At 36.2% G+C, this 24,076-nt stretch overlaps 1 protein-coding gene across 1 annotated transcript in view; it reads left to right on the forward strand.

Annotated features, from left to right (window-relative positions):
* Positions 1 to 19,452, forward strand: part of LRRC9 (leucine rich repeat containing 9) — a 127,657-nt gene extending 108,205 nt beyond the window's left edge. The window contains exons 29-32 of the mRNA XM_036280590.1: positions 7,912 to 8,052; positions 15,366 to 15,510; positions 16,621 to 16,789; positions 18,231 to 19,452. Of these exons, the coding sequence (XP_036136483.1) occupies positions 7,912 to 8,052; positions 15,366 to 15,510; positions 16,621 to 16,789; positions 18,231 to 18,270 (495 nt within the window). The 3' untranslated portion in view covers positions 18,271 to 19,452. The remainder of the gene's footprint in view (positions 1 to 7,911; positions 8,053 to 15,365; positions 15,511 to 16,620; positions 16,790 to 18,230) is intronic.
* The last annotated feature ends 4,624 nt before the right edge of the window (positions 19,453 to 24,076 follow it).

The following is a 24,076-nucleotide window of genomic DNA, read 5'->3' on the forward strand; positions in this document are numbered from 1 at the left end:
GCTATGATTGTATTGCTGTTGATTTCTCATTTGAAGTCCTCCAGAAGATTTCTAATATATGTTGGTGTTCCTATATTGGGTGCATATATGTTTACCAGGATTATATCTTCCTGTTGGATAGATTCCTTCAATATTATATAGTGACCTTCTTTGTCTCTAGTTATGGCCTTCATTTTGAAATCTACTTTATCAGATATGAGTATTGCTACCCCAGCTTTTTTGGTGCTTTCCATTTGCTTGAAAGATTTTTTTTCCATCCCTTCACTTTCAACCTATGTGAGTCTTTTGTTGTGAGGTGGGTTTCTTGTAAACAACATATATGTGAGTCATGCTTTCTTATCCAGTCAGCTACTCTGTGTCTTTTTATTGGAGCATTCAAACCATTCACATTTAAGCTGATAATTGATATGCACTTATTTATTGCCATTTTTGTTTAGTGTGGTTCTATTTTTCTTCCTATTTCTCCTGCTAATTACAGCAGTCCTTTTAGCATATCTTGCAGTGCTGGTTTGGTGTTAATATATTCCCTTAGACATTTTTTGTTTGGAAAGCTCTTTATTTGACCTTCTGTTTTGAATGATAGCCTTGCTGGGTAGTCTTGGATTCAGATACTTGTTTTTCATGACCTTGATTACTTCATGCCTTTACCTTCTGGCCTGTAGTGTTTCTATTGAGAAGTCAGCTGAGAGCCTTATGAGGTTTTTTTTTGTAGGTCACCTGTTACTCATCTCTTGATGCTTTTAGGATTCTCTCTTTGTCCTTAATTTTTGGCATTTTAATTACTACGTCTCTTGGTGTGGGCCTGTTTGGGTTTTTCTTACTTGGGGCTCTCTGTGCTTCTTGAACTTGAATGCCTTCTTCCTTCACCAAGTTAGGAAAGTTTTCTGTCACTATTTCTTCAAATATATTCTCTAACCCTTGCCCATTTTCTTCCTCTTCGGGGACTCCTATTATATGAATGTTGTTACGTTTCCAGTTGTCCCACAGTTCTCTTAAGCTGTCTTCTTGTTTTTTAATTGTTTTTTCCTTTTGGTTTTCTGATTTGTTGATTTTTTCTACCCTATCTTCTAATTCACTGATTCGGTCCTCAGCTTCCTCTACTCTGCTGGTTAGTCCTTCCGATGTGTTCTTAATTTCTGCTATGTCATTCTTCATTTCCACTTGGTTGGTTTTCAATGTTTCTATATCTTCACTCATGGTACTGAAGTCCTTACTAATGCTGTTGAGGTTCCTCAAGATTATGGCTCTTAACTCTACCCCTGATAATTTGCTTACCTGCATTTCATTTATTTTATCTTTGATATGGTTCTCTCGTTCTTTCATTTGGGATTTGTTTCACCATTTTGGCTGTCTCAGTGGGTTTTGGAGACTGCCAAATTTTCTCTGTGGGTGTTGGTGTTCTGGTATTTGTGGCTCCCTCTCCTGGGTTTGGATGAGCCTGGGTGGGCCTACGTTAAACACCACTGTCAAGTCTTACTTTCCTGGGTAGATTTGCAAGCCCAGGAAAGGTTCAGTTATCCTCTAGCTTTTTCCTGGTGGCTAGTAGTCTCAGTTACTCATTGCCTTGCAATGTACCCCTGGTGTTGTGCATAAGAGGATTTCCAGAGGGTGGGATAGATGCTCTTTATTAATGAGCCTCAATTTGCATTTCATTGCCTTACCTGGGAAAGGCTGAATCTCTGAGGGGTGGGGGTCTGCTGCTTTTCCCCACAGCTCTTGGAAGGAGCACACTGGCCACCATCCTTTGTGGCCGAAACTCATCAAAAACTCTGAGTGCTCTTCCCCACAGAGTTCCAGCCCAGTCTGCCCTCCCTCTGCCGTAGACCCCAGGTGAGTGGCTGTGACTGTTTTAGCGTTCTGTCCTGGCTCTCTGCACTCTGGAGCAGGCTTGGTCTTTATTCCCCAAGGGTGCTGCTCACAGCTAAGACTGCTGCTGTCCCTGGGCTCCTAGCCCGCCACTCTCTCGTGCCTCTGAAGAGCCTACCAGTTTCCCTGGTTATATGGTCCTGTCCTGCTGCTTTTCTGTTGCTTTTTTTCTGAGGATTTTTCTTTATTTTAGTTGTAATTCCTGTTTGGTCCTGGGAGATCGTCCGCGTAGCTTTCATTCACTCCGCCTCCATTTTTCACATCCTCTATGCCTATCTTGTGCGCAGCTGGTCACACAGGCCTTCCGGTGTCCAGTGGGTAACTGGATCGCACAGTCCCTTTGGGGACCCGGCTCTATGCCTATGTTATGGGCTGCTGTGTCGCACAGGCCTCTCTGGTGCCCCCACTCCCTGCAGGTCCCATGGGCGGGCCTCTGGATTGCATCAGTCTCTCTAGGGCTCTGGCTTCCCACTGCTCTTGTAAGCTGCTGGACAGCACAGGCTTCTGTGGGGCCCCAGGTCCCACCACTGGTGACTGGGGAGTGCCACTGCCCCATGGAGCTCAACTCCTGCTCAGCTTTTGTTGTAGTTTTTGGGGATGGGTCACAGCTGTTGGTCTGTGCTTCTGTTGCCTGGGCATGGATGTCTGCTTACCAGCCTCTGTTGCTGGTGGAATCTCGACTCTGATAGGGCTGCTACTATGGGGGATGGTGCTGGGCTCTGGGCTGTCTGCGGTTTCTGAGACCAACACCTTGGGAGCTCCACTACTGTGCACTGGTCTGTGTTGACACAGAGTGTCCACTGGTCCGATGGTGCCAGGTGCACTGGTGGGCTCAGGTTGCTGGGCCCTAGTTCTCCCACTGCCTCCTTCCAGGGAAGACCCCAGATCTTCCAAAATGGTGGGATCTCCTGGAGGCACAGGAAGAAGCGCCCTGAAGGGCCGCTTACCGTGGTAGCTGGCTGCTCACATCCACAGAAGGAACCTTCTGCTCCGTGGCTCTGCACTGCTTGGGTTTGGTCATCCACCTTCGCATCCACTCACACTCTCTCACACACTTGCTCACTCTCTCACACACTCACCCTCCCTCCGGTCCTGTCCTCCGCCATCTTCCCCAAAATCCTAACTTCTATCTCTTTATTGGTTTTAGAGAGAGAGGAAGGGAGAGGGAGAGAGAGATGGAAACATCAATGAAAGAGAACATTATTATAGCAGTCTCTTTAACATTTCTTGTAATGCTGGTTTGGTGGTAATATATTCCTTTAGCCTTTTTTTTTTTGTCTGGGAAGCTCTTTATTTCACCTTCTATTTTGAATGATAATCTTGCTGGAGAGAGTAGTCTTTTATTTGAATCTTTGTTTTCCATTACCATGAACACTTTATGACATTCCCTTCTGGCCTGTAGTGTTTCTGTTGAAAAATCAGCTGACAACCTTATGGGAGCTCTTTTGTAGGTAACCTGTTGCTTTTCTCTTGCTGCCTTTAAGATTCTCTCTGTGTCTTTCATTTTTTGGCATTTTAATTATGATGTGTCTTGGTGTGGGCCTCTTTGGGTTCTTCTTGCTCAGGACTCTCTGTGATTCCTGAACTTGTATCCCTTTTTAATCAAACAAGTTTGAAAGTTTTCTGTCACTATTTCTTCAAGCAGATTCACTAACCCTTGCTCACTTTCTTCTTCTGATACTCTTATGAGTGGATGTTGTTATGTTTTAATATTGTCCCACTGCTATCTTAAACTGTCCACCTGTTTTTTAATTGTTTTGTCTGTTTGGTTCTCTGATTGAGTAATTTTTTTCTACCCTGTCTTCTAATTCACTGATCTGATCCTTTTCTTCTAATCTGCTGGTTATACCTTCCAATGTGTTTTTTATTTCTGCTATGTCATTCTTGATTTCCAGTTGATCATTTTTCAATATCTTTTCCCATGCTGTTGAGCATCCTTATAATCATTACTCTAAACTCTATATTTGATAACTTGCTTATCTCCATTTCATTTAGCCCTTCTTCTGGGGAATTCTCTTGTTCTCTCATTTGGAATGTGTTTCTCTGTTTCACCATTTCAGCAGTCATGGTCTGGAGCCTGCCAAAATCTCTCTGTGGATATCAATGTTCCACAGATTGTGTCTCCCTCTGCTGGGTTTGGAGGTGTATGGAAGGGACCAAGCTGAACACCAATGTCTGGTCTTACTTTCCCAGGTAGAGTCACAGGTCAGGCAAAGACTCAAATATTAGTCTGCTGATATCAATATGGCTCTGCCTGCAAGCTGACTGTTAGTCTTGGTAACTTAATGTGCCTCAGCTTATAGTCCTCAACTGGATGGAAACTCCCCTTGGTGGGCAGGGTGAAAGAATTCCAGCAGGTGGGGCAATTGCTTCCCTCAGGCTAAAGTTGCTTTGAAAGCAAAATTCTACCTGAGAAAGATGGTATCTGTAGCATTGGTTAATGACAGCACAGAGACCTAGGCAGCCACCTTCACAGCTTGGTCCCCAGAGTCATGAAACCCAACAACAGCCAGACCCAAGGCTCAAAGCCTCCAGACTGGCTGGTAGTCCCTGACAGTTAAGCCTCAGGTTTCAGTTCTGTGCTAGGTGCAAACCCCTCCCAACTGGCAGGCTGAGGGTGGGGCAGTTGCTTTCCCTACCTTCCTGGGCTATAACTGCTTTGATAGAAAAACTCTACCTGAAAAAAAATGGTTTTTGCAGTGTGGGTTAATGGCTGAGCATAGGAAACCAGGCCTCAGCCTTCACAGCTTGGTTTCCAGAGCCATTGAGCCCAATGACAGTGAGTCAAGCCCAATGATCATGAGCCCAGCCCAAGGGTCAAAGTACCAAGAGATTAGTCTCTGCCTGCAGGCTGGCTGGTAGTCTGTGACAGTTAATGATCCTCAGGTGGCAGTTCTGTGCTAGGCACTAACTTCTCCTGGCAGGTGGGGTACAATTTCAATGGGTAGGGCAGTTGCTTCCCCACCCCCCATACTATAGCTACTTTGATGGGAAAACTCTACCTGAGATAATAGTTTCTGCAGCATAGGTTAATGGCTCACGCCGGGGCTCAGGCATCCACCTTCACAGCTCAGTCCCCAGAGCCACAAAATTCAACAACCATAGAATTGGTCCAAGACTTGGTCCAAGGTTCAAAGAATCCAGAGATTTTCCCCTACCTGCAGGCTGGTTGGTAGTCTCTGACAGTTAATGAGCCTCAGATTATAGTTCTGTGCTAGGTGCTAACTCCTCCCTGCAGTCAGAGTGACATTCTAGTGGGGCAGTTGCTTCCTCCCTGGGCTAAAGCACCAGCTCATTAATTTTTGATATTTCTTGTAAGTGAATAAATTTTAGGCTACAAAATATTGTATTAGCAGCATCCTAAAAAGTTTTGATAGATAGTGGTGTTTTCTTGTTCTTTGTTTCTTAAAATCTAGTTCCCAAAAGATTTCTTCTTTAATCCATGAGTTATTGAGGTGTGTATGTTAAGTTCAAATCTATGAAATGTTTTCAGTTATCTCTTGGCAATTTCTTTCTTTTTTTTTTTTTTTTTATCCTCACCCAAGGATATTTTTCCATTTTTTGTACAGATAGAGTGGGAGGGAGAGAGAGGAAGGGAGAGAGAGTGAGAAACATCGACGTGAAGGGACACATCGAGTGGCTGCCACCCGCACAACCAACCAGGGCCGGGGACAAACTGCAACTGAAGTACGTGCCCTTAGCGGGAACCGAACCCGGGTCTCTCCGGACCGCAGGCCGACGCTCTAACCGCTGAGCCAAACTGGCAGGGCGGCAATTTATTTCTAATGTTATTGTACCAGAGAACCACCCGAGTTAGAGGGGGTTCTCCCCTCATTGGCTCTTGTCACACTCACAAGAAAGAATTCAAATGAGTGACAGAAAACAGTATTGAAGCAAAGTAAGAAAATTTAATAAGGAAGCAAAGCAAGCAAATTTATTAAGAATACACTCAACATAAAGCACAAGTGGGCAACTCAGCTACTCTGACTACCCTACCCGGTAGGGATTCAAGGGTTTTATACTTTTCCCGTTATAGGTTTCAAGGTTCCCCTGCCAGATAAACTAGATTTCAAGGTTCCCTTTTTACAATGCTGAAGCTTTTCCAAGAATTTATGAGACCATCTGGTGATTTTTATCTTGGCAAAGCCCAAAACTTCTGACTTCTTTGCTCAGGGGATGAGATAAACTCCACCCCCACTCCTCCTCCTGCCCTAATAGCTATCTGTTGTGTCTAACATTATCCCCTCACGTGATACAATCCAAATGTTTTTAGGGTTTCTGTTATTTCTGTCCTTGGGTTTAGCTGGCATAAATGGCATTAATTGGGTTTTTGTTCTCTATTTTCCCTGACAGGGTGGTTTAAGCTATGTATTCTCTGGTTAGGGAGGAGAGATATAAATTATTTTCTCTCAAGTGCCCTTGGTTGGGGAAGATAAGGTCTTGTGACTCACAAGGTGGCTGCAAGCTGCCCAAACTATTAGGCCTTGTTTAATTTTCTTGTCTCAGTTTTCCCATACCAAGTGCCCAGGAATTTTCTTAGCTTTGTACTATCCTACCACATTATTATATTTAATCAGAGGAACCAGTCTATTTATTGCAATGTTTGATATTTATTAAACTTGATTTATGGCCAAAATTGTGGTCATTTTTTTAACTCAATTATATGTCTTAGCGATCTCTCTCTATTAATGTATACGTATTTGCGACATTTTAAAAAATAGATTGTTTGTCCTGGCCAATTTTGCTCAGTGGTTAGAGTCTTGGCCTGTGGACCAAAGAGTCACGGGTTTAATTCCTAGTCAAGGGCATGTGCCTAGATTGCAGGTTCTATCCCTGGCACCATGTGGGACGCAACCAATCAATGTGTCTCTCTCACATCACTGTTTCTTTCTCTCTCTCTCCCCCTTTCCCACCCTTCCTTCCATTCCTTCTGAAAAAAAATCGATAGAAAATATCCTTGGGTGAGGATTAAAAATAATAGATTGTTTATTCATCCTTTTTGATGACTGTTTTGCTATCACAAACAGTGCAGCACATGACCATGTTGTCAGGCCCCAAGATCACCCCCATGTTCAAGGATTTGCTAGAAAGGCTGGCTGTGGGACTTAGCATATAGTTGTACTCATAACTAAGATTTATTATAGTGATATAGTGAAGTTACACAACCAGATGAGGAGTAAAAAAGACACAGCCAGAGTCTGGAGGAATCCATGTGCAGACTTCCTTATGCTTTTTCTCTACCATGAGGGGCCATGCAGTACACACTCCTTACCCAGCAACATAAATGCAGCAACATGTGTATTATGTTTCTGCTCAGGGAATCCCAATAGACTTAGCATTCAAAAATTTCGTTGGGGGCTGGTCACATAAGGTACCCTATGCCTATCATGTACCAAACTTCCAGACTCCCAGAAGGAAAGCAGGTTGAGCATAAGTCATGTTGTTGTATGAGTAGTCTAGGTACAGTGAACTATCCTTGTCAGTTAAGGAATGGTGGGAACACTTCCAAAATCCAGCACCAAACATTAATCAAGAGCTATCCTTCCAAGCAGACCTTTTTAAAAATGATAGCCTCGGGCCCACTATGTTAACTCTTTCCATACACCTTCTTATGCACATATGCAAATATTTTTAAGAGTAGTTTGGCACTATGAAGTGATGGATCATACAATTCAATAGATGAGTTTTGAATTAAATTGGATAGTGCCTATTGGAAAATATGTTTCAAACTAATTACTTACAAGTGAATTTTTATAATATAAACTTATTCCTGAGTTGGGATTGCCTCGAGTTAATGAACAATATTATATATATTTACTCTAAAAAAAAAAAAAGACTAAACCTCCAAATGGTAGCCTTGGTTAGATAAAAGAAAAAATTTTATCTTCATTTATCATAACAGAAAATTGACAAATCTTTCAAAAAGGGAGCTCATATTTGTGTTATCTGCCTCTTTGCTGCCACGCTAAATTTCCTTCTCTATAAAGGTTAAACTTTGAAATAAAAGGTTTTCTTAAGGAATACATTATTTTTATCTTTATTCAGATTTGTAGAAAAATGCTACATCGCCACATGCTCATATTTCGACTACCTAATTTACAGATGTTAGATGGAATTCCTGTGAATTCAGATGATAGGGCAAAAGCTGAATTTCACTTCTCTGAACTACAAGCAAAGAAAAATTCGGTAATAATTATTTATATTTTTTACTTTAAAATATATAGATTACTATAAATGAACATTCTATCTTGTGCATTTTTACTTAGATATGTAAACCTAGGCTATGATGTTTTTGCAGATTATTTAGTATCTTTTTAGTGATTACTATCAATGGCTTGATCGGCTGACTAGAGCACAGTACACACTCATGCGTGTGTGCGCGTTCCAGGGAAGCTCCTTTTTCTAATAATATATTTTGGCATAAAGCATATTATTTAAAATATGTGTGCCTCTTGCTCAACATATCTGATAATGCTAGACGGTAAGAAACTACAACGTAACACTTTTATAAACAGAAACTAACAAAACTCTTTCCACTTAGCAGATAGGAAGGGAAGGAAAGAATTCTAACCTCAACTCTCTGGACTGTGTAGTTCATCTAAAAGGAGATATATGAACCTCTTTTTTTTTTTTTTGTATATTGGCAGAATAATTGGGCCTTTTACTGATGAACCCTAAAAAGGTATCTGACCATGGTAGGAAAGAGATTGGAGAGAGAAAAGCCACCAAAGCATATAATTAGGAAATTCTATCATTGACCATCCTCCAAAGACTAAATTTAACACAGAAAAGTTATTTTTGCTTTTTTAATCCTCACCTGAGGATACTTTTCCATTTATCTTCCAATTAAGTGGGAGAGGTGAACATGGATGCGAGAGAGAGAGACATCAATTGGTTGCCTCCCACACAACCCCAACCAGGGCCAAGGACCAAACCACAACCGAAGTATATGCCCTTGACCGGAATCAAATCCGCGATTCTTTGGTCCGAGGGTCGACACTCTAACCCCTGAGCCAAACTGGCCAGGGGGAAACTATGTTTGTTTTTTAAAAAAAAAAAAAAGAAAAGGAGCAGCATTATTAGAGCTGTGCCTTTGCAAGGATATAGGGAGAAGAAGCTAGAGACAGGGAAACCAGTTAAGAGGATTGAGATACAAAAACTTGGACTGGGGTAGGGTGAGGGGCAGTGAAAATGTAAGTCAGCTTCTAATGTAAGTGAAAGCCAGACAGCCATGGGCCTTAGCAAACAAAGATTACTTTTAAAATCTATATTGAGGATGTTAATGTTGCTACTTTGCTGAATTCATTTATTAAATCTAGTAGGTTTTTGGTGGAATCTTTAGGGTTTTCTACATACAGTATCATGTCATCTGCAAATAATGACAGTTTCACTTCTTCCTTTCCAATACTAAAACTAAGACTTCCAGTACTGTGTTGAAAAAGAGTGGCAAAAGTGGGCATCCCTGTCTTGTTCATGTTCTTAAGGACAATGCTTTAGTTTTTGCCCATTGAGTATGATTTTTTGCTCTATGTTTGTCATATATGTTGAGGTATGATCCCTCTATTCCCACTTTGTTGAGAGTGTTTTATAAAATATTGATGTTAGATTTTGTTGAATGCTTTTTATATATCTATTAATATGATCATTTGATTTTTATCTTTCATTTTGTTTAAGTAATGTATCACACTTAGTGATTTGCAAATATTTTACCAACCTTGCATCCCTAGGATAAATCCCACTTGGTCATGGTGAATAAATTTTTAAATATAATGCTGGATCCGATTTGCTAATATTTTGTTGAGGATTTTTTAAATTGTTTTTTAATTAATTTATGTTTGTTATAGATGGTTCTCCTTTTTCCCCCAGTGACACTCTCCTCCTGATTCTCCCACCCCCAGCACAGTTGTCTGTGTCTGTTGGTTACCCATACATGCATATAAATTCTGTGATGTAACTCTTCCCTCCCCCCACCCACTTCTTTTGAGGTTTGTTAATCTCTACCTCACACCCATGTCTCTGAGTCCATTCTGTTCATCAGTTTGTTTTGTTCATTATATTCCACAAATAAGTAAGATCATGTGATATTTGTCTTTCTCTGAATGGCTTATTTCACTTGACATAATATTCTCCAGGTCCCTCCGTGTCTCAAATGATAAGAGATCTTTCTTTCTTACAGCTGCGTAGTATTCCATTGTGTATATGTACCACAGCTTTTTTATCCACTTATCTATTGATGGACACTCTGGCTGTTTCCAGATCTTAATGATTGTAAATAATGCTGCTATGAACACAGGGGTACATATATTTTTTCTGATTGGTATTTCAGGGTTCTTAGGATAAATTCCTAGGATTGGGATCACTGGATCAAATGGCAGTTCAATTTTTAATTTTTTGAGGAAACATCATATTGTTTTCCACAGTGGCTGCACCAGTCTGCATTCCCACCAGCAGTGTACTCTAGTCCCCTTTTCTCCACACCCTCGCCAGCACTTGTTTGATGATTTGCTGATGGCGGCCATTCTGACAGGTGTGAGGTGATACCTCATTGTTGTTTTAATTTACATCTCTCTGATGATTAGTGACGTTGAGCATTTTTTCATATGCCTCTTGGTCATTTGTATGTCCTGTTTGGAGAGGTGTCTGTTTAGGTCCTCTCCCCATTTTTTAATTGGGTTCTTTGTCTTCCTTTTGTTGAGTTCTATGAGTACTCTATATATTTTTTAGATTAACTCCCTTATCTAATGTATCATTGGCAATTATGCTCTCCCATATAGTGGGTTCCCTTTCCATTTTGATGCTTGTTTCTTTTGCTGTGCAGAAGCTTTTTAGTTTGATGTAGTCCCATGTGTTTATTTTTTCCTTTGTTTCTCTTGCCTTAGGTGTTGTATCAGTGAAAATTCTGTTGTGTGTGATATGTGAAATTTTGTTGCCTATATTTTCTTCTAGGATTTTTATGGATTCACCAGTCACATTTAAATCTTTTATCCATTTTGAGTTTATTTTTGTATATGGTGTAAATTGATGGTCTAACTTCATTTTTTTTTTGCATGTAGCTGTCGAATTTTCCCAATACCATTTATTAAAGGGGTTGTCTTTACTCCATTGTATGCTCTTGCCATCGAAGATTTTGGCATCTATATTTATCAGGGATATTGGCCTATAATTTTCTTTCTTTGTAGAGCCTTTGTCTGGTTTTGAAATTAGGATTTTGCTGACCTCATAAAAAGAGTTTTGTAGTCTTCCTTCCTCTTGAATTTTTTGGAATAGTTTGAGGAGGATGAGTGTTAATTCTTCTTTGAATATTTGGTAAAACTCCCCTGTGAAGCACTGGTCTGGGACTTTTGTTTTCTGGGAGTTTTTTTTATTACTGCTTCAACTTCATTAGTTGTTATGAGGATGTGGAAAAAAAGGAACCTAGAATACTGCTGGTGGGAATGCAGACTGTTGCAACCACTATGGAAAACACTATGGTGTTTCCTCAAAAAATTAAAAATAGTATTGCCATTTGACCTAGGAATCCCTCTTCTAAGAATATATCCTAAGAAACCTGAAACACCAATCAGAAAGAATATATGTCCCCTATGTTCATAGCAGCACTATTTACAATAGCTAAGATCTTGAAATAGCCCAAGTACCCATCAGTAGATGAGTGGGTAAAAAAGCTGTGACACATTTACACAATGGAATATTATGCGACTATAAAAAAAGAAGAATCTTTTACCCTTTGCAACAGCATGGATGGACCTGGAGGTTATTATGTGAAGCAAAATAAGCCAGTCAGAGAAATACAAGTATCACATGATCTCATTTATATGTGGAATCTAATGAACAAAATAAACTGCTGAACAAAATAGATCCAGAGACATGGAAGCATGGAACAGACTGATGACTCTCAGAGGGAAGGGGGGGGGGGGCAGTGCATGGAAGAGAATAACCAAAGAATTTATATGAATGTATGCATAACCCATGGACATGGACCATAGTGCAGTAAAGGCCTGGGCAGGGGAAAGGAGGGGTGGCAGGAGTAGAATAAAGGGGGTCAGTGGGGGAGAAAAGGGGGGACATCTGTAATACTTACAACAATAAAGATAAAAAAAATTTTTTAATTCCTCACCCGAGGACATTTTTACACTTATCTTCAGATAGGCTGGGAGGGAGAGAGAGAGAGAAACATCGATGTGAGAGAGACACATCAATTGGCTGCCACCTGCACGACCCCAACTGGGGCCGGGGACTAACTGCAACCGAGGTATGTACGTGCCTTTGACTGGAATTGAACCCAGGACTCCTTGGTCTGCAGGTGAATGCTCTAACTGCTGAGCCAAACCAGCCAGGGCAAGATAAATGTTTTAAAAAGTTATACTGAGGAAACAAATGAGACTTATTGTAGATGTTTTCACTTAGATTACCTGAGACTCTCCATTCCCTTGGTAAAGCAAACTAAATCCCAGAGCACACTGAACATCCTATACTATTAGACTCCCTCAGCAACAGATTCACATATTTTTCAAGAGTTGGCTGTGTTTTTTCACAATTTTATATTACTTCTCTTGTTTTAAATAAACAGTATGAATGCAAATTTTAAGTTATTATTTCTCTTTTTCTATGGAAACCAAATGGGATACTTTTGAAAGTCTGGATAAAGATTAATATCACACACACACACACACACACACACACACACACACACACATCAAATTAGGTTGGGAGTTAAATATGGTAAAATATGGGAGAAAATTATAAAAATTTAGTCAAAATATGTGGGAAAATTATTTTTAAAATATAGACAGTTTCCTGTGTTCAAATTTTCTCCAATACCTTTAAATTCTTGCTACTTCAAAGAAACTAAAACTAGAAATTGTAGGCAAAACCTTAAGTGTGGATTTATCCAAGAACAATCAGATAAAATACCAATCAAGGATTCTTGCTTACAAAAAAAGGCCTTGACTCTTCATCAAAAGATTGTCGAGTAAATGTATTTTTATGTTTTACAATTTTTTAAAAGAAATATGAATTTTACATATAATTCTTAACTATTCCCCCATTTTTAAAAAATTAATCTTGACATTTCTGATTAACCAAAAGGCTTCTATTATAGGTCAAAGTAGCTACGGAGGCCTGTGAGACTTAATGTTGTACAATGTTAATAAAGATTATCTAGATGAGACCAAGGAAATTGGTTCATTGTGGGTTATGTCTCCAAAAATTTATTCTAAAAACTGTTTTGTGAAGAAAATCTTAGCTACTAATTTGTATGATATATCCAAGAAAGAGCCCCATGTAATGTCATCTACTGATATTATTGTCACAGATTCCAGTCTTTCAAAAGAGAACAAATAAATAAAATTTAGTTCAGTGATTTAAGCCTCCTTTTCCTTTCTCTATTTTATATTTCTGGAGCAAGTCACTTCTTGCTTCAAGAAGTGGAAAACTAAGGAATACTTTGGTTTCTTCCTGTTGTAACAAATTACCTTAAATATAGTGGCTTGAAACAACACAAATTTATTATCTTACAGTTCTGGAGATCAAGTCCAAAAATCAGTCTTACTGAGCTAAAATCAAAAGTATTGGCAGGGCTGCTGCATTCCTTCTGGAAGCTCCAGAAGAGGATTTGTTTTGTCTTTTCACTCCTAGAGGCTATCTGCATCCCTTGGCTCATGGCCCTCTTCGGACACTGGCAGCACTGTGACCTCTGGTTCTATCATTAAATTACATCTTCTCTCACTCTTACCATTGTATTGGGCCCACCTAGATAAACCAAGATAATCTCCCCACTTCAAAATCCTTAATTTAATTATGCCAGAAAAGTCCCTTTTGCCATGTAAGGTAATGTATTCAAAGGTTTTGGAGATTAGGACGTGGACACCGGTGGGGTTGGGGGTGTTCGGCCTAACACACTATATATGTGAGGACTCCAGTGAGAGACCTACAAAAATTGTCACATTAAAATTTATAAATTCTATTTTAAGGTAATATTGATTAAATTTGGGAAATTACATATAAATGCACTAAATTACATATAAAGAAATTACTTGGAGCAACTTTAAAAACCACAATTTCCATATATATTATTAATTGACTTAATATAGCAAAAAAAAAAGTACATAAACTCAAATTTTAGTCAATGATGAGTATTTCACTAGATGGTTTGTTTGCTTTTTGGCTATTCTTTTCTTTGTCTCACATAGTGAACTCATTTCTCCATTACTATGCCATGATGTTCTAGATACATATTCTTGCCATTTGAATCAGTGCCATATGTAAGAACTTCTTATATATGTCAACTTATTCTATATTTAAGTATTTTATTTAATTTTTAAAAATGTATCTATATATGATTAGTAAAATAAAGGGGATATTTGAAGTCTTTATTTTAGGGAAACCTATTTTAAGATTCAATAATAATTTTTATTTTCATGGCTAGAACAAAACTGAGCCATTAGTTCTTTTAGCTGTTTAGGAGACACAAAAATACTTTTGACGTTTATCAATTATCTAATGTATTTTTCTTTCTTGAAGTTGCTGCTGTTCTTTCTTTTTTAACTGCAAATAAAGAAAAAATAAATGTAATTTAAAGTTGTCCTTTAAACCAGAACATTTTCGGTACTTTGGTTTCAGAAGAAAATTTGACCACATTCTACATTTGTGATGGGAAGAGAGTCCCACAGAGGAATTAGTTAGGGAATTTGGGACTTGCGAGCTTCAGTAAAAGCCTGATGTCTTAGTGTTCATTACAAAGCTACATTCTTGGTAATATTTGCTGTAATTTTATACAAATGGCAAAAGCCTATGCCTCTAAATAAGTTAAATCATATATTCAGAATTTACTTTTTTAAATATAAACAAGATCAGTCTTAATGCAGACAGAGTAAGCAGAAATTCCTAGGGTAAAGAAGAGTCTCCCTCCTCTACTCATTGATTCCCGAAATTCTTTAAAAAGCCTCTTAATCCTCAATTAACTTAAAAGGTAAACACTATTTAGAGGGTTAACACATTCATTAAAAGTGATTGTTATAAGATGCTTTTCTTAGTCCTCATTTTATTTGTTTTTTTGTTTTTTTTTTTAAACTAATTGACTGCAAGGCTCCTGATGAGGTATTGTGAGGAACACAAAGATGTAAAAGATATGCTCCTACTGTCCAGAAGTTTCTGTTCAGAAAAAAAGAACAAACTTTACAAAGGGGGAAAGGCCTAATTCTTATTTTCTTAATTCTACATTTTCCTTGTGAAGACCATATGGAAAGGAGACGGTGCCATCACACTGGATCTAGTGATGAATACAATGCATCTGAAAAGACAGAATGCAATGTTCTGTGGGAGGTTAAAGACCCAAAGACTGTTTCACAGTTTTTGCCTCATACTAACCCTGATTTTAGGCAAGTATAGAAGTCATGACCTAAAAAATTTTTATTATCAAGTAGGGCTTGTGATAAGAACTAAACCTGTTGATTTGAGTTTTGGAGGTGAGAGTTCTTAGTTGTTTTTATTTTATTCTGTAGTTCGTTCCTGTTGCCAACTCTCCTGTGGATGGTGGATCATTTGGCCAAGTGAAAGCATCTCCCATAAAGATAACAAATATAATTCTGCCTGGTGGACTTAGCCATTACTTGGGATCTGACTTCACTTTAAATACTGAAATTGAAGGTATTTTGACAGTTTCAGAGTGAATGTTAAACAAAAAAAGGACAAAAACCCACTTCATTTAAAACAAAACTCTAACTTCTAATGGAATGTTTTAAATTTACATTTTAAAATTGCATGTTTGTTCAAGTTTCATGTGGCCATTCCATAGTATTTTTTGGTTCTGCTCAACTATTAATGTGTTGTAACTAAACATTTGCTCACAATTTGAACTTTGCAATACTTGCACAATTCCTGACATTTTTTTCAAAGTTTTCATTTTGTTTTGTTTATTTCATAGCAAATGACAACTAAGTCTAGTTCATTAGTACATCCTGCTAAAAATAGAAAACAAAGGTTTAGAAATATTGATAACAAGACTTGTGGTACAAAGGATATCTTAGAAAGAAAAGATCCGACTTTATCCTTGAAACCATAAGTAAAATATTCATGAAGACATACTAGTGGGAGTTTCAAGAGGTAGAGCTCTAAAGGAGAAAGTATATTACAAGGACAGGGCATAGAAATGGTTCATTCTATTATGTACATTTTAATTCAGGCTTAGATGAAACCTTTCCCCTAATTCCATATCTTCACTGGCTACCATTTTGGTGAAAATGGGAGTAGTTACTCCTTCTCTGAGTAACTACTTATCTCTTCCATTGCTTTTAACATCCCACAGTGCCTCAGGCCACTGTTGCACAATAAAACTGAACATCACATTAAGTGCTAGAAATATATTCCAATTCTATATTTATTTAAAAAATTGTAATTCTTGTTTTGAAATATGTATAGTATACATTCAGCTGAAGGACAATTTTTTTTTTTTTTAATCCTCACCCAAGGAATTTTCTATTGACTTTTTAGATAGAGTGCAGGGAGGAAGGGGGGGGGGGGGAGAGAGAGAGAGAGAGAGAGAGAGAGAGAGAGAGAGAGACATCGATGTGATAGACAACATCGATTGGTTGCCTCCTGCATGACCCAGTAGGGGCCAAGGATTGAACCCATGACTTTTTGGTCCTTGGGCTGATGCTCTAACTGCTGAGCCAAACTAGCCAGGGCTAGGGCAAATAAATTTTTATCATTTATTTTATTACTTAATGTTTGTCATTGTTTCATAATTCTTAATTTCAGACCAAAAAAACAAGAATGCAGGGCTTCTGACAAATAATCCTCGGAGCATTCATGCAGAAATAGCTTTTCGGCAACTCAGAGGAATAAATCTCTCTCCGTCTCTTTTATCACATCAGAATATGGCATCTCCAGCTACACAAATGTACCAAAACAACCAAGATGAGGGAAGGTAAAGCTGTTCTGTGTTTTAATATCATTTCCATCATTAAAAAAAAAAACCTGCTATTCATGTATAAAAATAGAAAATATTGTTATGTACTATTACATATTTATTCTGAGCACTGGGAAAAACTGTCAGATAGCATAGGGCTTCTTGTCATACATTCACCAAAACTTTTCTGAAGTCTGGTATATTTACATCATAATTCAAAACGGCTTAGAAATGACTGTCGAAGTAGAATAGTGCTCACCTAGTACTTACGTGAGAGAAAACTGAAATAATTACATGGGAACTACCTTTAAATGTATTCTCTCCCAAGACACTTCTACCTGCTGAATATGCAAAGCAGTTCACTTATGTTTTAAGCAATAGATAAATTCAACTCTCTGAAATCACAAAGACCAAGAATTTTGTAGATTCTTCAACTCTCTACTATAGTCCCAACTTGCCCTTCCTGCCATCTGGACTCTAGCCCTAGACACCATTTCAATGCCTAGATACCAGTAGTAGAAAAGCCTGCGACTTCTCATTCAGAATTTATTCTGCTGCTCAAAACCTATTTGCCTTGATTTCCAGTTGTTAACTGTCCACCAGCCTCTTGAAAGCCGAGAGGCTCATCTATTAGAGTGACCTACTCAGCAGCAGATCTAGCACCTGGTGGCTCTTGCTGTACTGACTTTCCTGCTGTAATCAGTCACGTCTACCACTGAGCCCTCAGGATAATCCTATTTTGCATAGCCAAAATTAGGATCATTTTCTCTTTTGTATGTCTTTTTTTTTAATCCTGACCTGAGGATATTTTTCCATTTATCTTCAGATAGAGTCGGAGAGAGGGAGAGAGAGAAACATCAAAGTGAGAGGGACACATCCACTGGCTGCCCCACAGAAGACCCTGATGAGGGCCAGGGACGAACCACAACTGAGGCATGAGCCCTTGACTGGAATTGAACCCACGACTCTTTAGTCCATGGGCCGACATTCTAACCACTGAGCCAAACTGGCCAGGGCTTTTGTATGTTTTTTTTAACTTTACGCATATAAAATACAGAAATTGCCCTGGCCAGTCTGGCTCAACGGTTAGAACCACAGACCAATGAGTCACAGGTTCGATTCCGGTCAAGGGCACGCACCTCAGTTGTGGTTCGTCTCCAGCCCTGGTCAGGGTCGTGCTGGAGGCAGCCAGTTGATGTCTCCCTTACACTGATGTCTCTCTCTCTCTCTCTCTCTCTCTCTCTCTCTCTATCTCTATCTCTATCTCTATCTCTATCTCTATCTCTATCTCTATCTCTCCCTTCTTTCTTTCCTCCCACAATGTCTGAGGATAGATGGAAAAATATATTTGAATGAGGATAAAAATAAATACAGAAATTATTTACTGCAGAATTACCTTAAGTTATCTGATCCATTAAAAAATTGTCACCATTATTTGACTCAAATATTTTATTGACAGAATTCCTGGCAGATACTTCCCAAGATCAAATAGAATGTAACTACCTAAAGAGAAATGAACATACAGCAAGAAACCTATTTCTGTTTAGTAGTTGTGCAAAAACTAGCAATGTCAGTGAAAAAAAATAAGATAATCGTGTTACTTATGTTACTGAAGCACTTCAGTTTCATGTGAAGATAATCTTTGTCATCCTTAGTGAATATTCCCCTCTCTTAAACTTTGTGGTTATCTTAATTATTCATTTGAATTTCTATGTTGAAAAATCATTAACTGTTACATCATACAACAATTTGAAAAGGTACAAATAACATAAAGTCCAAAGACTCAATTATTTAGTCCTGGTATTGGAAGGCTTTAGCTACAAAATCTTGTTATGGCCTATCATATAAAGATACTAAGAAATGTCATTTTAAGGAATAAGCATACTTTCATTTGTAGAATATCTATTCATTTGGATAAACTAAAGTATACAGTTTTTACCAAATACAACTATTACTAAAGCAAGTTGAGTTTATCTAGTTGAATCACAGATTTGTTTTTTTAGGACTATACTTGGAAAAAAATCCTCAAATCAGGTCTGCCCTAAGAATTGTTTAGAGGCGTCAGTAGTTCTTGAAGGGGGACTAAATGTGAGTGTAACCGGTCATTCATGCTCTAAGAATAACTGAGAACTGTTTCATACACAAAATATGTTCATTGTGCCCATAGTGTTATAATTTTACAAGTGGTTTTAGGCTAAAAAGAACACATATTCAAACTGAGTAGACATTTAAAATTTGGACCCCTGATATATTTCACTGGAAATAATTTTTCTAAATTATTACATTGCATAGTACTAGCTCATATCACAAATCAATCAAATATGATTTTTTATGTGCTTGTTTGTTAAATACAGTTCTTCCAATTAATTAATGACTAAATTACCAATCATATTTTGATATAAATGGGCTCCATGATTTATAACTTATTCTATTTAAATTTTTCAAGTATTAGTTCAACATTGCATATAGTTTTCATATATTTTATGTTCCTTACCTGAAAATAAATTAATTTTACTAAAATATTTGTATTTTATAATCTATCTAGAAATAGTTTTGAAGATATTTTGGAAAATAATTCCAATTGTATGCAACTATTTTGTATCTCTTCTTCTTTAAATGTTTTATATTTGTAATTAAATTATGTAATATTTAAAATTTCAAACCTAATAAAAGTTGATTTTATACTTCTCAATGTGTGGTTACTCTTAAGGTAGAAATAAAATCCTTTGTTTAGAAAACAATTGTGCAGTTCTTAAGATGTCCAGAAGATGTCTTTGTTGCCCTTCAGTTTTAACAAATGCTTACATTACAGTGATAAGGGTCTGCTCTTCATTATTTGTTACTAACTGGGCATCATCTGCCTTTTTTTTTTTTTTCTTTTATGACATGTATAAATGAAATACTGAATATATGCTACTTTTATAATAAAATGTGTCTTTTAAAATAAAAATCTGGGTAGGACAAGTAAATGTAACAGGTTTTCACTGGAGAAAAATTTACAAGAATATAAAAGTTTAAAGCAGAAAAAACAACTCATTATCCAGCATCCACTTAGCATTTGATGTATTTTCTTTTAGCCATTTTTCCTTTAAATTTGTAATATATTTGAGATCTATAATTTTATTTTTATGTATACATTATTAAATTTTGAGATATCTTATTTCATAAATTTTAAAATATATCTGAAGTTCTCCTTGAAGATAAATTAATTTGTAATACATAATTTGATAGTAGTACTAACAATAATAATAATAAACATGTATTTAAGCATTGCTAGGTGCTGAAGAAAAAACAGACACAAACCCAACCTTAGGAATATTTTAATATAAACATACAATAAATAATCTATATAAAAGCAGTGAGGGGGTGATTACTAACATAACTTAGCATGGTTGTTCTGATTCTTTTTTTCCATAATGGTGATGACACTGGCCTGATATACAACATAATCTCCTGGGAATGCCAAATAGGTTAAGCCATTGGTTATGTGTGGTACATAAAGCAATAGCTATAACTTCACTCTTTCTTATTCAACAAAACAAATAAAAATGTAATTGAATATGAGGGATGCTTTTATAGGAGTGACTTTAGATTTGCTCTAAATTGGATAAGTAAATCATTCACAAACTGAAATTTTAAGTTATAGGTACAAATGATCTGTAATGCACTTCACAACTCGTTGCAACAAAACAGACAGGTAGTGTTTTAAATTTACAAATCATTAGCCCATGTTTTAACATGGTTTATCCCAGTAATAACCCTATGAATTTGATATGAAATGTCTCCATTTATAGGTAAACAGGCTTTCAAAGGAAAAGAGCAGATAACAGCAAATCCTAGATTTTTTTCAAGTCCAAATTAATTGCCTTCTCGGTTACTACAAGTAAATCAACATTTAATTCTTACTAATGTGCTATTTAATCAGCTATTGTAGAGCCCTAATGTATGTAAAAACTGTAAACTATTCTTTTTTTTTTTTTCAGTGTATTTAGGGGAAATTTTTATAGTAAAATTAGTTCTTTGCTTCCAGCAAATGTCTTGATAGATTTATTTTGCATGTAATCATATACATGATTATTCGACTTGTTCTAAATTAAAGAACAATTCCACAAACAACTTGAAAAGCTCATAATTAGGGAACTTTAACTACAGATTAGGAGCTTACAATGCTGAACTGAACATATATAATGCCAAAGTGATCTTCTGATTTTGATACACGAAGATGGACTGGAATTAATTGTTCAATAAGAATGTAATTTACTTCTATTTTTATACTTATGGAATTCTCTGACTATTGATACAAAATCAACTATGGTTGTGAATAAATTTTTGTGTGTGTTTGCAGGCACTCATGACTAGTTTTAAAAGATTCTTTATATTTAAGTAACATCATTTCACTGCTTATTCATGAACTATCATACATTATGAGAGTGCTTAATGTTTTAAAACATTAGATCTTACTGTTACTCATGCTGTAGATCCTTAACTTCAATTAAATGTTATTTACATAAAGAGAAGTAAGTTATTTATAGCACGTATGTCCAGTTGTGTTTGGTTATTCAGTGACTCTAATCAAATCAGATTTTTATGGGATAGAAAATGGCTGAGTTTTTATTGCTCTGCTATAAAACTTAGAGCTTCTGGATGACCTCCAAGTGTTTAACTACCTTCTTTGTTCATTTCTGCACTTTCCTTCATTATTTAAATATTTTTAAAGAAAACCTATACCAAATTACAATTTTAGTTTGCAGTCAGCAAGAAGTACACATTTTATTAGTAATATTTCATTTCTACAAGTTTTATTATATAAACATATGAATTATAATATTCTATTCTTACTCCTTTTTTTATTTGTGAATAAAATTTTTTGTAAACTACATTTCTCAGATCTAATTTGTGCATTTTTATTTTAAAATTTTGTTTTGGTAATGATTTTTTTCCTTCTAATTAAAATAAAATGAGTGATTTTTTGGCAAAAACATGAAATGCTGTAACCAGAAAATAAAATAGTATATTCAAAGGAACTTAGAAGTAGCTGTGAAACTGTTGATTACCTGATATCAAATTATTTATCATTTATGTTTTCTTTATTAGGCCTTACCTTAACTACATGCTCTTTTAGGTAAATCAAAAAGCCAATTCATCAACATCATCATTTTCAATATAAAATACCTATGATTCTGAAATGCTAATTTAAAAATTAGAATAGATTTTTCCTTATATTGTATCATTTAAAATAAGAGTATTTCTATATGCTTTGAATAAAAATCCATTGGGATAATATATTTTGGTAACTTATTTACATTAATTATATTTTGATCAAACATTAAAATAAAAATGTGAAATACTTTCACAAATAATATTCTACATTTTCATCTAGTTTTACATTTTATAATTCTAATTAACTTCTAATTGTTTAAAAATATTTTATACCAGCAGAGTTCCATTATTAAATGTTACAAATAAGAAGAAAAAGTTAGTGATGATTTTAACTGTTTTGGTAAACCAATTACGGTTTATGGATTTGTAAACCATTTATGGTTACATTTATTTTTAAATAACAATATTTATATCTTAAATAGAAAAAATCATGTGGTTTAACACGTGTAGATTTTAATCATGGACCTATGTGTTTTACATCTTATTGTAAACATTATTCTTTTAGAAAATATTTTAGATAATTTTAGTAGTTTGGCTCTATTTGTTCCATATTTAATTATAACATAATGCCGCACCTCATCACTCCTCTTCGCTGAATGTTTTACAAGTATGTTTCTCAAGAACAACAAAAAAAGACTAATCTGTAAAAAATATATCAATAACATTTTTAAGTTTCCAATTATTTCTTATTTCTATCAATTTGGCTGAAAACAGGTATTTACAAACAATGGTAGCCTACTTTCTTATGGCCTTTCATTTTTTATGAAGTGCTTTAAAAGAGTTCAATCAGCCTTAATGGTACATTTTTAGTTAAGGAAATAGAATGAGGAGAAGTCAATTTGAGCTCCCAGACGAACAAGTATCTGAGAAAGAATAGGCATAAATGGATTTAGAAAACAGAGAGAGTACGAGTAAAATGCAGTGAGCAGAGCACTCAAGGAAGCCAGATACAATGAAAAGAGTAAAATACTGCAGAGCTTTTTAAGCTACATACAATTGGAACAATGGACTTGATCCAGCCATCTATGTTAAACTGTTAAAAGATAGGTGAAAAGCAAGCTGGAATTCTATAGTGTTGAGGAACAGTAGAATGAAGAGCTTTAAATCTAAAGAGAATGAATGCAGTCATTAAATAGAATAGAAATAAAGTCAAAATTGGCATATTTCCCTGATTAATTTACCTTGTGAAGGACTCTGTTCGTTTTTAGGTATTAAGCCCTTATTAACAAGAAAATTGTCTTTAAATTGCCACCATTGGAGTTTTTAAGCAACAATATAGTGTACATCTGTGAATTTCATATATACATACCATATACACATGCACAATACATGCAAGTAAAAATACAACATATAGGTCTCATATAATTGTGATAATTTAATATTAGAGTTTATCTCAATCAATACATTGTATATGTCAAACTTCCTGTCCTCCAAAAACAAACAAAAATGCTAATTTAGAGATAGTAGCAAATGTGCAGGTGTACAATTACAAAAATTTGAAAATTAATCTAGATAACACATGTAACTCATAGAATACTTTGGGTTGATTGAATGGCTTATTGTTTTTAATTAGCTGGAAGTCAATCAGAAGACTTGTTTTCTAGATTTGGGTAAAACTTTTATTAAATGTATTGATATACTGTCATGCTTTAGAAGTAGAATAAATTAAATAAAATTTTATTTTCAATTATTTATATAGTGCCTCAGGCTGATAGTTGTGCATGACTTACAATTTTAGAAAAATGTAGCTGAAAAAAGAGTGTAGAATGTGTCTTGAATTGAGGATGTATAACCTTGGAAGTTGCTTATGGCCAAGATTCCTGATCTGTGATTTTGTCTTCTGGCGTGTGTGTGTGTGTGTGTGTGTGTGTGTGTGTGTGTGTTCTTTCAATTAGTAAGATGCTGAAATAATTTTTCAAGTTGAGTAAAAGTTCTAATATGTTCATGCATAGTGAATGGAAGCATGACTATATTGTTATATTATGTTTTGAATAGAGGTAAAATATATTTATGGAAATAGATCTAAAACCTCTATAAATAGAAACCAAATAAACTAAAGCCCAAACATTTGTTAATGTTAACAGGTGGGCCACTGTTAACTCTCAAAAAGAATAACTATGAGAATATCAGCCACATAATTATAAT

The sequence above is a fragment of the Molossus molossus genome, unplaced genomic scaffold (assembly GCF_014108415.1).
Source record: "Molossus molossus isolate mMolMol1 unplaced genomic scaffold, mMolMol1.p scaffold_m16_p_1, whole genome shotgun sequence".
In the NCBI taxonomy this organism is placed as follows: domain Eukaryota; kingdom Metazoa; phylum Chordata; class Mammalia; order Chiroptera; family Molossidae; genus Molossus; species Molossus molossus.